At 34.1% G+C, this 14085-nt stretch overlaps 1 protein-coding gene across 1 annotated transcript; it reads left to right on the forward strand.

The window, feature by feature from the left end:
- The first annotated feature begins 6378 nt into the window (after positions 1 to 6378).
- LOC129928171 (uncharacterized) lies at positions 6379 to 14085 on the forward strand. The gene is made up of 5 exons (XM_056041189.1): positions 6379 to 6552; positions 8013 to 8056; positions 11034 to 11106; positions 13145 to 13266; positions 13970 to 14085. The coding sequence occupies exons 1-5, from the start codon at positions 6482 to 6484 to the stop codon at positions 14083 to 14085; spliced, it is 426 nt and encodes a 141-aa protein (XP_055897164.1). The 5' UTR covers positions 6379 to 6481.

A 14085-nucleotide genomic window follows, 5' to 3' on the forward strand; every position in this document is an offset into this window, starting at 1 on the left:
TAAATGAAATGCTAAAAGAACGCACTCGGTGCACCAATGTCTATGAACACTCGAGAAATGGCTCGTATTGATAAAGGTGATTTTTAGTCTAGCTAGGCCTTGTGACGTAGTGTTTTTTTTTCCTTTGACGTCATATGGAATGAATTCTTTAAATGAAATGCTAAAAGAACGCACTCGGTGCACCAATGTCTATGAACACTCGATAAAAGGCTCGTAATGATGAAGGCGATTTTTATTCTAGCTAGGCCGTGTGACGTAGTGTTTTTTTTCCTTTGACGTCATATGGAATGAATTCTTTAAATGAAATGCTTAAAGAACGCACTCGGTGCACCAAAGTCTATGAACACTCGATAAATGGCTCTTATAGATGAAGGCGATTTTTAGTCTAGCTAGGCCGTGTGACGTAGTGTTTTTTTTTTCCTCTGACGTTATATGGAATTAATTCTTCAAATGAAATGAAAAAAGAACTCGGTATAGTAATGTTTATTAAGCCTCGTTATGTGACTCGCGTTTAAAAAAGGAATGATATCTTGATTTAGATCTAATCTAGATTTTTTAAACTAGATCTAGATTTTTATTACAGTATATCTAGATCTGGATTTATATTCTAATTAAAATTATTTTAGAGTCTAGATCTAGAATTTCTAGATCTAGTTTAGACTAAAATAGACTAGATTAAGATGTAGAATTTCAATTTCTAAACTTAAAGTGTAAAAAAAAAAAGTGTAGATTTTAATTTCCAAACGTTTTGATCAATATTGTAATGTTTTAATATACTAAAACTAATCTACTATTTTTTTATTAAATTTAAATTTAAATTTACGGCAAATGAATCTTTGAAACATTATTACTTTTGACCATCGGATGGCTGCCTGGTCGTGCGGTTTGCGCGCTGGACTGTCGTTCAGATTTATGGATGGCCCAGGGTTCAAACCCTGCCCGCTCCCATCCCCCGTCGTCCTGCGGGAGGTTTGGACTAGGAAGTAATTATCTTCAACTCTGAAGGAACATCCGAAACGTGTAAAACATTTTACATCAAAATTAAATCACCTCTAGAATATTATTTGCGAATATGCAGATCCGACAGGGATCCGACTTCGACGGGGGCCGCCTCTGAGTTTGTGTAACACAAACTCTCTTTGTAATCTTGTTTTAATATAAAGGGCTTGATTCTACAAGTACGCTTATTTCTAACATATCTTAGGACATCGGGCTCGGTCTTTAAAACACAGTGATTTAAGTTTTCGGATACGTTGGCATTTAATTTGTGTTCTTTAAACTTCTAAATGTTTAGTACCGTAGAAATAGATTTTTATTTTGAATCGATACGTTTGTATAGCAATGTATTTTGAGAAACAAAGGCTTGGTTGTATAGTATGTGTTTTGATGGTCCCGGGTTTGAACTCTGCCCGCCTCTATCCCAGCGGGAGGAAGGGGTTTCTGCTAGGATGTAATAGTCTTCAATTCTGAAGAAACATCCGAAACATTTGAAATAAGCAAAACCAAAAAAAGTAAAAAGCTGAAGATATAATGTATTTTTAAGAAAACTTAAATCAACTCACTCTGTCTGGTAAAAGTTTTTACACTTTATTTCTCCCACACCCATTCTCGAATTAAGTTGAAATTTTGCACAATTATTTCAACTACCTGACATGACAGGAATCAATAAAAAGAAACCAATGAGTTAATAAACCATTGTAATTAATTATATTGTTTTTGTATAGAACAAGGGAAAGAAATCGTACTGACTGGTGGTGTAAGTTAAATAAGTCTCCTTGAGAAGGCTTCAGCCCTGAGTTCAAATTGAAGTCGTAAGACAAGTGATAAGATCGTAGCTCATTGAGAAAGCTAAAAGCCTGAAATCCCAGCAAACAGAAAATATAGCTAAAAATATTTCTAATCGTACAGATTTATTATTGTTAGCTTAGATCTATTACAAATTTAATTGCATGACAGATCCAAACTAATTGATACCATAACAATTGCACATTGTATAAAACTATGCTTTCGTCTGTGAAATTTAGGTCTAGAGTTAATCCTCATGTTTTTTGTTTCATTTCTTTTGACAAAGATAATATCTTGATTAGGGAGCTGCATTTCACCGATGACATATCTCACTCACAAGGAGGTCTACAGAAGCTAGTGAATGCCTGGGCAGCTGCTTGCCAAGATTTTAGCCTCACAATAAGTCTCTCTAAGACCGAAATCCTGGCACAAGACATACTGGGATCCACACCCTTACCGTGGTGCAGAAATTTACCTACTAGGGATCAACAATTGCCAGTAACCTAGGTTTAGACAACGAGCTGCCAAAAAGAATAGGAAAAGCTACTACAGCATTGACAAAACTCTCCAAGCGCGTCTTGAAAAATGCCAAACTGACCACAGCAACCTAAATCCTAGTCTACAATGCCTGTGTTGTGAGCGCTCTCCTTTATGGCAGTGAAAGCTGGTCAACATACATGTACCAAGAGCATAGTTGAATACTTTCCACTTGCGCAGCCTGAGAGCATAATGCACATCTCTTGGATGGACCATGTTTCCAATCAGGAAGTTTTGAGATTGGCCAATATGAACAGCATGTATGCTCTCCTAACACAAAAAAGACTAAGCTGGCTCGGACATGTCACCCGCATGCCAGATGGTAGAATCCCGAAAGATATCTTATATGCTGAGCTTGTGGAGGAAGTCAGACCCACGGGCCGCCCAAGACTAACATATAGAGATGTCTGCAAGCGAGACATGAGAGCCTCAGGCATCAGCGAAAGTATGTGGGAAGAAATAGCCAAAGACCGGAGTGCATGTAGACAGACTGTGCGTGCTGGGACCATCCACGCTGATAGCAATACAAAAATAATAAATAACTAGTGGTAAATAATTAATTTTGTTTGCTATCAACAAAAGGACATAAATCTTTCAGTATTGAGAGATATGGCTGAACCTTCAGTTCCCCCCCCCCCAGTACCCCTATCAGACTTTACTATCTAGAGGTCAGATAATGAAAAGATCATCTGTTTCTGTAGCCCATGGTTAACGAGGGTGTCATGTGGCCAGCACAAAAACAGCCGCCTTTACTTTTCCCAAACTAAGGTTAAGTACCCACTCGAGCTGGATGGACTCAGAGGCGCCCTTTGGGTCCCGAAATTAAAAATACCTTCACCATTATTCGAACGCGGCAACTCCAGTTCTTTGGAAGCCAAGCGCTTTACCACTCAGCCACTGCGCCATATAGATACATATGCTTTTATATATATATATTTCTTTGCTTCATAATGTTCTTCTTTCATGGTTAAAGTCTTGGTTGTGAAAAGGTTTATCAATGTGCTAAATATTCTAATGCTTTCCCGAATACACTTCTTAGGCTTTTCACAGAGGAATATGCTAGTTGGTTTGATGCATTTGTAGTTCTAGTGACATTAGTTTCTTGATATGATTTGGCTAGCCATCCAATCGCCTCTCTTCCTTTATCTGGGCTTTGGACTGGCTTGCTTCCTCGTTAACAATAAACGCAGCAGAACAAGTTTTATTTTAAATATTTCTATCGTAGATATAATGAACTTTGGTCATATACCAAAATGGATAGGTTGTTAGTATAGAGAAGTGTAGACATAAGAATTGTATATCAATTTATTGTTCCTCTTATAAGCGCGCTTATAATTATTATTATTAATCTCACATTTTTGTAATGAATATTTTTTAAAAAGAATAAGAAATCACTAGATAAGTCTTAGTATTGGTGTTTCTGATGTAATTTGTTGATACAACACTAGAACTCTTTTATATTTGTAAACATATTTGGAACTAAAATGTTTGACAACTAGAATGTTTTTCTGTTTCATTCAGCGATAGCACGACCTACGTTGGTGCCGCCTCTGGGATAAGGGAGAGATAAACACACAAAGATGCAAGGATATTCGCCAGGCTGAAACATTCAACATTAATTTTCTATTATAATAACTATAATTAGAACTTTCTAGTTTGCATAAGTAAGCATTATTTCGAAAATAAATAAATGTTTTGTTATGTATTTAATTCGTAAGTAAATGTTGTGTGATCAATATAAAAAAAGGACAACTATGTACTATTTTTTTTTATTTATGAAACACCAAAATAAAAGTAGAGGATGAATTAATTAAATTATCAATTTTTTGGGAATTTGTTAGTCATTTTTTATTATTTAAAGTACAATAATGCACTGGCACTTATAGGAATGGAGTTAATAAATATTTTCCAGCATGAAATTTGTGCATATTTCATTTCTTTTATAGTACATTTTTTTTGCATTCTTACTCAGTTGGAAGTATTGATGTTAACTTCCAGTTCAAGTCTAGTAATGTGAACTTGATACAGTTTAATGACTGTTAAGGAGTCACATGACAGTAAACTGCCTTGCTGCAAATTATTTATGTGCTTTTATATGCATATAAAAGTTGCTAAAGAGTTAAACTTTTAAAAGTAGCTGCAATTCTCAATGATATGATATAATAGTGACATTACATTAAATCGTTTACAACTACCTTAATATAACATAAAACTATGACATGACCTCCAGGACACTGTGTCATGTTTACATGTTAACATTGACCTATAAGTTCCACCACTCCACGTGTTGGTTAGATAATAGTAGATTGATAAGAAAGATTAGGTAAGAAAAAATCAATTCACCAGAACTTAGATAATAGTAGATTGATAAGAAAGATCAGGTAAGAAAAAATCAGTTCACCAGAAATTAATAACAACTTTAGTAACCATTACACTCTTACTGGACACGTAAAATAAGAAGTTGTAGTCCGCCGGTTAGGAATTACAACAAAAAAATAAATGATTATCAACTTCCAAACAGAGAAAAAAAAAGAAAGCGATATACTGAAAAAGAAAATGATATCCTTTCAGTAGCTGGGAAAAGCATAGAAATAGTTCAAAGCTTTAAGTACCTTTGAACTGTAATAGACAATACATTACATTTTATTGAAAACACAGATTTTATCGCCCAAAAAAAAAAAGGACAACAAAAGTTAAGAAAAATATTCTTTAGTGTTAACGAAATAACAATGTCCATGTTTACAATAGATCTATAATAAATAGTCTTGACTAGCGTTTATTATGGATATTAAATGTTCCACTTTCTGGGCTCCTTCACCGGTTTTGTGGTTTTCAGTAGCGACGCATAGTTCATTTAGTTAGATCTCAATTTTGACAACGTGTATATTTAAACAAAAACTATTAAAGTTCATTACGTTATGGAAGAGACTTGTGCTATTGTTGGCTGCATGTGAACTCGTCTCAGGGTAAAAGTTTAAGGTGTTAGTTTACAAAGCGAGAAAAACACAAAGAATGGAAGACATAGCTAACCTATTATAGTACTTTAAAAAATAAGGGATAAGCGATAAATCCTTCAGGTCTAAAGCCAGAGATAGTATTTACAATTTTTTTAGGAAAATCGTTAGAACTGTTTTCTAGATCCATGTCCATCCAGGTTAATTTTGACCCGATAAAGAATTTGCAAGCTAAAAATAGGAATTCTAAAAAGCATTCTGAATATAGCTAATTATTGTTGATGTCCATATGGTTAGATAAATACGTTCAATCAAATTAAAAGAAAATGTAACTAATAAAGTTAATTGAACATTGTTAAAAGTTTATCAATTTAAAACAAGAAAAACGTGAAAAGAAAACAACACTTTTATAAAGACCATACCTCCATTGTAGAATTTATGGAGCGATTGTTTTTCTCTTAATAACTCATGAATATAAGATAAAAAAAAAACATGGACATGATTTACCCAAAGCCCCTTCCCCCTTTCGCCAGAAAGAATTCTTTTCAATGACAGGCCTTTAGATCCAGACTTAGAAGACGATCAGTCTAGTGAACATTAATTTATTCAACTCTTCATGGAATACGGAAACACCCGAAGATGTCTAGTCCGTTCAGGATACATATTGACTCGTTCTCTACCCAAATTTACATTTATTTCTTATTAAATGTATTTCTTTTATTTATTTTTTTGAAAACGGTCAAACTGGAGTTTTCCCAGTGTGGTAAACGAGCTAGTAATTCTTTTCTTAGTGATATACACCAACTGTTAAATTTCTTAGAAAATTGCTAAAGCAATTTTTAAAGTCAGTGTCCTTTTACCCAGGTTTTTTTTTTAAATTTCTCGTTAAATTAGGAATAAAACAATGACACTGTAAAAATACGTTTGCTTAAATTGTATCTCTTTAAATCTTTCTAAGTCTTATATTCGCAATGTTTAAAAAAAATCAACATGTTATCAAGGTTTCATGCAGTGCGTTATAATTTGTTCATAATAGGCTTAGGTACGTACGTTCTGTTTTGTTAAACTGGGCTATCTTTTTAAATCATACGAAAGTACTAGGTCATGTAAGTTGGTATAGATTCAGTTAAAGAGTAGTGACCCTTCTTTCACCTACACACTGTTGCGATGATAGAATTAGTTCGTTAAGAAAAATAAGAAAAAAAATGACAACAGAATATATTTTGAAAACAGTCTGTTTGGGTTTATTGATGACTTGTTCTTTATCAAATGCCAGGTAAGGTTGTATTATTTAACAATAATAAGGCTTGTCTTCGAGTCCGAAGATTGATGAGGAATGCAATGTTTCCTGTGGCTACGCATATTCATATTCACATTCATATTCTGCCACTTGGATTTAGATTTTCTTTTCACAGACTACGTCTGTCCTCGGCAGCAGATTTTCTTTTGGTCTCAAATGTGTATCCTGCGACATTTGTTAGTGATCTCCAGCTGTCTCGCATGGGAACAAACAAAAATCAAACAAGGAAAATATTTTTAAAAATACTTTTACAAAAGCTTTATAATTGTGTAATTGTTTCAATTAGTGTCGATCAGTAATTTAATTAAGTTTATAATAAATCTAGACTAACAATAATAAATCTGTGCGATTAGAAATAGTTTTACCAATTGGGGGGGGGGGGGGGGGAAATGGGATATCTGTGAGTGAATTTTACCGTGATCGGTAGAAAACATGAATTTGAACTCATGGCTCACGCCTACCCTAGCCGACATACTAACCACTCTGCTAGTTAGGTGCTTATGAAAATAGAAATATGTATTTTTTATTTCAAACTTATTTTAAAGCAGCCACCTATAAAGGGGACTAATTCATCTAATACCATCACTTTAGTTAACTACAATTTCTTGTTCGGGATACCACACAAAATAATTAATTACCCATGAATCTATTGGTACATTTTTAAAATTCATTATTGTGTTGTCAGGTACAAGAAATAATTGTGAAAATTTTCAACTTGATCCGAGATTGGGTGTGGGAGGAATAACGTGTACACACTTTTTACCTGACAGAGTGAGTTGATATAAGCTTTCTAAGAAGACACTTCCTCCTTTTTGAAGCTGAGGACTCTTTGTATGAGCGATTACTTAGCTCTTAGTTAGGTAGGTAATGAATGAGAAAATTATTTTTTTTTATCTCTTTCAGTAATTGGACTACTCACTTGTATTTTCTTATAATTATATGAAATATAAGTTTAAAAAAAAATATTTACATCCAATGTGTCTCAATGAAATAACGATTTAACGTAGATCTAATTTTTGGGTCATTTGGTTATTTTATTTATGGAATATACACACATGAATTCAAATTAATTCTTACTGGTACATAGACCTTTAAAGCTCTTTTTTTTTAAAGACCAAAACGTATGTTCACAATGTTATGTACAATTAAAATATCATCTGTTCTTTTTATTCCCTTATTAGTATTGTTAACAGCTTCCACGTGTGGGTTGTAGTGGTACTTAATATTGGTGCGTCTTTCATTTATAGATAACGCGAAATATTTTTCTCAAACCAATTTGTTATCAAAGTATCGTAGTATCATAGTATCATAGTATCTCAATCAAATGGACGAAGAATTTGTATGAAAATACGAAAATAAATGAGTTTGTGTATTTCTTCAATTTCATTTCTTAAGTTACATATCTTTATGTTATTATATTGTATTTCTTTCTTAAGGTCTGTCACGAACATTCCACTAAAAAGAAATGTTGCTACCGAAAGTAAGTTTATATATAGATAAATTTCAATGTTTTATAATTATTTTTATCAATCATAAAGATAAAGTTTTTTTTAAAGGAACAATAAGTAATGGGTTTTTATGTGTAAATATATTTTAGATATGATCTTAGGTTGTATGGTTATTATTCATTAACAATTCTAGAAATATAGTCTTGTAAGTAGTAACACAACGCCAGCTTATAAGGGAAATATGAATAATGAATACATTGACTAATTGGCTTATAGACTGATGAATAATAATGGTATTTAAATATATTACAACTTGAAGTACAGAATTTAAAATATGAAGCAAATTATAAGTATTATCTATGTATGTATGTAGGCCTATGTTCCCAGTGAAAATCAAAACCGTTTGACAAATCTTGATAAAGCTTGGCATAAATGTTCCTTTCATTATTGCCGAGACCGAAGTGTATGTTTAATGTTCCTCCTACAGCCGGAGGGCCCTTAGAAAATAACAATAAAAATAAAAATTTAACAAATCGGGTTAACCCGTTTTCACAGTATTTTATATTTGATATGAATATGTCGGCTGAACGGGTAAACCCATTTTCACACTCTACTTTCATTTTCGTGGCACAATTTTAAAAAAATGGGACATGTTTGACATACATCTAAATCAAATCCACCAGATCAGTAATACCCAAATTAAGGATCGCTGGTTAGTTACATATAGAGTAAATATAAATGCATAACATTAACTAATAAGATAAATCTTGCACACAGTTAAATAAGTGAATGATGATTTAAAGTTTGCGTTCTAAACCACTACATGTACTCTTTAATTTAATAGCAATGAAGCTTTTAAAGCTTTAATGTTTCATATTACTGACGGAGTCCAGTGTTTCTCAAACTATAAGGCACTCCACCCTAGAAGTGAGAAACGACATATTAAGAGAAAGGGCACTGTGTTTATTTTGAATGTCTATCTCACTTATTATTTGGCCAGAGTTGCTTTCTTTATTATTTGATTTAATAGCCTTTTCAAAATTAGGATGAATGAGGCAACCTAAATGCCAAGACTAGCAGACTATCCCAAAACGGAAATATTGATAATGAAATCGACTTGCTTATCGACAAGGCAATTGAATCTTATGGTAGAACACCTCTTTGCCGACGACACACAGTTATACGATTCCTCAGTACCCTCAAAGGTGTCGCATCTGGCAGCAAAAATCAGTGGTACCGTTGCAAGGGTGAGCGATTGGATGGTTGAAAATAAGCTCAACGAAGACCAGACAGTAATAATTAAGATTGACACTCGGAACAACATCACAAAAGTCACGAATTTAAGTAATCACACAATTGTATACGAATTTATATAAAATATATACTAATTATTTATATTTCAACCTACTTTTAGATTATTTCGCCCCCCCCCCCTTTGGTATGTTGGCTGATTTGGTAGGGTGGGGAGGGGGCGATGGCATCAATCCCGCCCCCCACCCTAAACTTTCGAGTGGGGGAAGGCGGCCCAATTTATTTGTAGAAATCGCATCATGTTAACGGAATCAATTAAATATCTATAAAATTAAAACTTGTTTTTGATATTTTAACCGATCTTTATATTATTTCGCTACATTGATGGCCGAATGGGTGGGGTGGGGTGGGACGAATACATCTACTGCCCTTCCCACCTAAACCCTTTGAGTTGGGGGGGGGTCCTATTTTTATGGAAAAATCATAGTTTGTGAACAAAGGTTTGGATTTCACTCCCCATTGACCTCAGATAGACAACATGCTACACTACATTCAAGAAGTACATTAACACCTGCCTGTTTAAAACTTGTTTAGATTAGTTTCTCCTTTTAGCTCTCATAATTTTGTAAAGTTATCACAGCGCATTGAGCCTACATTTTGTTATTTTATAAATAAAATTATAATTATTATTATTATTATTAGACAGTCTAAAAATGCTTGGAACAGACAAGGTATCACCACAAATACAAAGCTAGGGGTCTATCGAGCTGTCATCCTTCCCTACATTGCTCTATGCCTCAGAAACGTGAACAGTGTACAGAAAACATGTGAAAGAAAAACCTGAATCACTTCCACATGACCTGTCACAGAAAGATACTGAAAGTTAAATGGAAAGAAAAAATACCTGGTAGTGAAGTCCTTCGAAGAGCGGGCCTGTAAAACATCCATACAATTCTGATGCAGTCTCAGCTGCGAAGGGCAGGCCACAACTGCAGAATGGAAGACTCCCGCATCCCTAAACGACTCTTGTATGGCCAATTAAAGAACTAGAAACGCTCACCAGGTGGACAAATATATAGTTCATAAAACAGATATATCAAAGATGTATGACCTAACTTCATAGAAATGTATAGTTCAATAAAACAGATATATCAAAGACGTATGACCTAACTTCATAGAAATGTATAGTTCAATAAAACAGATATATCAAAGACGTATGACCTAACTTCATAGAAATGTATTTAAAAATGAAATTTTCGTATGCTAGATAGTAAAAGATTCATACCGTTCTAATAAATTTGCTCTTACCAATTCGAACACGTGCTCCTTCTTCCCTAGTGGTATTAGAGGAATTAGAGCATGATATGGGTTGCCTAAGTCAGCCAGGAAAACCAATGACTTAGCAGAGTTTAAGTCAATGATCAACATGAATGACTAGATTGACACCTGAAATGTGCAGGACGTAATTATCTTTGCTTTTAAAGTAACGCCTGTAATCTATAAAATTTATAAGATAAATAAATGTTGGTGTATATGTATAACAGCGGTCGCTCAGTTCTGGGTTTTAAAAATGTTCATTGTTTTTTTAGTTTGCCAATTTCTCTTCTATAAAATACAAATAGAGCTACTTTGCCAACAAATTTATTTTTCTTATATTGTGGTAACTGTTGTAAAAGAAAAAAAAATGTTTTAATAATTATTTTTATGTCGGATATACTTTGAAAATAAAACCTATAGTTTTTTTTTATATAAATCTAGACTGCCAGACGCCCACAGCGCCACCAAACGCAGAAGTTGACTGTGAATATTCTGATGCGTTACAAATTGAAATGTGAGTAAGAATATTTTTTTTTATAGTTGCTATAAGTATGTGTTCATTAAAGAGTTGAACCTAGGCGGCATAAGCCCAAAGGAAACTTTCTCTCCCACTGGCAATGAATGAAAGCTATAGGTTTCGTATCCAAATTTTAATCTCGTAGACTGGATGCCGACTTAGCTAGCTCATTCTTCACCATTAGAAGCAAAACAATACGACAATGACCTAGTGAACAGTAAGCAGAAATTAAATGTATACATATTTTGGTAAATAATGTTCAAATATGTAATCCCAGAACTAGAAAACTAACACGAAAACAAGGTTACAAAGACAGTTTGTGTGGAAACACAAACTAAAAATCGACACCGAAGGCAGGTAAAATGGCAAGTTTCAATATTTTCATAAATAAATGAAATTCTATCAAAGGCAATGACAGAGAAGAATAGAGAAAGAAGGTTGACAGATCCTTTGTGGTGCCCCAACTGACCAGCAGACCAAGAGTTAGGTGAAAGTGAATATGAAGTTAGATGTGAACCTGGCCTAACTGATGTCTTATAAAGAGTATCTAATTGATCTAATTGTTTTGTAAAAAGTTAATCTCTTATTCAAAGCTTCAAGAACAAACAAAAACATTTCCGTAAAAGAAAATAATAAAAAATAAAAATGTAACGCACATTCTGAAACGCTGCAGTACAAGCGATAATATAAAAAACTACTTATTAATTGTTGTCTTACATTATGTTCCACTTATATGCATGCTAAATAGATTTTTTTTCTCTTTATAAAAAAAGTAAACATGTAGGAAGTATAACTTAACAATTGAATTGTAAAAAAACACCTTTTGACAAAAAATCTAAACCGTTGGCATAAATGTGTTAGAAATATGGAATATAGTCATCTCCCTTACTAAATAGCCTCCCGTGTTGGCTAATATTAATAGTGAATAACAAAAAAAAAGTGAAGTTCCCCTTTCAGACCTTGTGGTCTATAGGGCAGATGATGTAAAGGTCATCTATTTCTGTGGCCTACGGTTAACGAGGGTGTCATGTAGCCAGCACAACGACCAACCGCCTTTACTTTTCCCCAACTAATGTCAGGTACCCATTGGAGCTGGGTAGACTCAGAGGAGTCCAAAAATCACGAAATAAAAATCACTTACTAAATAGCCTCCCGTGTTTGTTACTATTTATAGTGAAGAGTTGTAAAAATAATGTATTTTATAAAAAAAAAACTGCTTGCGTAGTTGATTTAAAATTTTAAATTTTTTGCTTTCAGAAAAAAAAAAAAGGAGCAGTTGCATCAGAACTTTGAATGGTCGAAAATATCATGATGTCGGATTTTCAATATTTTTTAGTTTACTAGATCTAAACTGGACGGACGGACGGACAGACCACACAAAACTAGTAACATCTATTCCCTTTTCGCGGGCCGCTAAAAAGCATTGTTTAAACTGAACTATTTAGGCTACTTCTGTATTTTCGAAAAGTGAGCATTAACTCTCTAGTATTAGAGCGCTCTTAGACGGATAATAATTTTGATAATAATTTTCTTCAATCTCAGCTCATTGATAGAAATCAGCTGCTAAAGAGCTTCTCAGTGTTCTGTGCACATTGTGACATATCAATTTCAGAAATTCAATTTAGATCTTTTTATTTTAATTCAACGAATCGCTGCACCTAAGAATCGTAACTGAGGGACACTCATAGATTGAAGGCAAAAGAAATAAGTTCAACTTATGACGTAATGAAAAGTACCCCAAGGGAAAAAATATTATTTTTATTAAAGTATATATTTTTTTTAATTAATTAATATTGTGTTTACAATCGTAGAAATATATCAATATTTCAAAGCCTCTACCATTTTAGAATATTTTTGCTTAGCTTATTAAGGAAAAAGATCTATCTCACATACTTAACGCCAAATGTGGAGAAATGAATAGTACTATACAAAAAAAAAAGAAATATCTTAATTTACTTAAACTGTACAAATTCAAAATCAAAGTCTTATCTTTTTAAATTGACTGAATTCGTTTTCATTAGTTGTATCTCTACAGTTTCTGTACGATAACATGTAAAACTGGATACAAGTTTAATCGAAGCGATGCCAAGGACTTTGTGTTTCCTTGTGATGTTGCCACCGGCTTCTATACCAGTGTAACTACGCCTGACTGCATTCGTAAGTTTCACTTAATGATTGTTCATAATATAAATTTTTTGTTTCACGTCTTCCAGATGTTCCTTCATTATTAAACATTTTAGCCCAAACTTCTAGCAGGACTGTGGGGGATGGCGGCAGTCGAGGATCGAACCCTGGACCCATTTTTCATTTGGCACGCTTTTCTTCCAGAGCTTAGGCCAATCCACTGTCAATAGCTTTCTTGGTCACTGTCTCTCCATATAGGGCAGTCTAGGGCTATGACTTCCCAGTAGTCAGTATCAATGTCCACTGCATTGAAGTCCTGTCACAGCATAGATTGAGAATCACTGTGACATGTACTGACTGGTGTTCATTAAGTTTATGTTAATATTGCACGTGAAGAATCTCGATCTGAATTTGACCACGCGGTCGGTTGGTAACTGTTACCTGGTCCTCGGAGAAGAAGGACGTAGGATCCATAATCTATGTTGCAGTGAATAAAGTGTTATTACGTATCATTATGAGGTGTAGTTGATGTTGGATCTCACCATTGATTCTTGAAATATTGTTTTTTCATTCATTGAGCCTTATTAATTTTACCTGCCACTTCGCCACTTGCCTATTGCCGCAGGACCTTTTGATTGATGAACATAGAGATGAGAGTGTGGCTTGCGCGACGAAAATGCATTAAAGTTAGGGAGATTTGCACTGCGTCAGCCTCACTCTCTCGCCCCCTTGCCAGCTGAATCCAGTGGCAGAACAGAGTCTAGACAACTGGAGCTGGTTTGGAGTGCAGTGGATGACCAGTGTGCTCTACATGTCTCACAGTGCTCCAAAACGTTCCACGGCGTTTGCTAG

This window comes from Biomphalaria glabrata, chromosome 9, assembly GCF_947242115.1.
Source record: "Biomphalaria glabrata chromosome 9, xgBioGlab47.1, whole genome shotgun sequence".
In the NCBI taxonomy this organism is placed as follows: Eukaryota; Metazoa; Mollusca; class Gastropoda; family Planorbidae; genus Biomphalaria; species Biomphalaria glabrata.

What these genes read in the sequence shown, in the direction of transcription:
- LOC129928171 (XM_056041189.1), top strand. Translation starts at nt 6,482, where the DNA reads ATGACAACAGAATATATTTTGAAAACAGTCTGTTTGGGTTTATTGATG. An exon ending in GATGCGTTACAAATTGAAAT is followed by an intron (nt 11,107 to 13,144) that starts GTGAGTAAGAAT and finishes GTATCTCTACAG; the next exon opens with TTTCTGTACGATAACATGTA. An exon ending in AACTACGCCTGACTGCATTC is followed by an intron (nt 13,267 to 13,969) that starts GTAAGTTTCACT and finishes CCCCCTTGCCAG; the next exon opens with CTGAATCCAGTGGCAGAACA.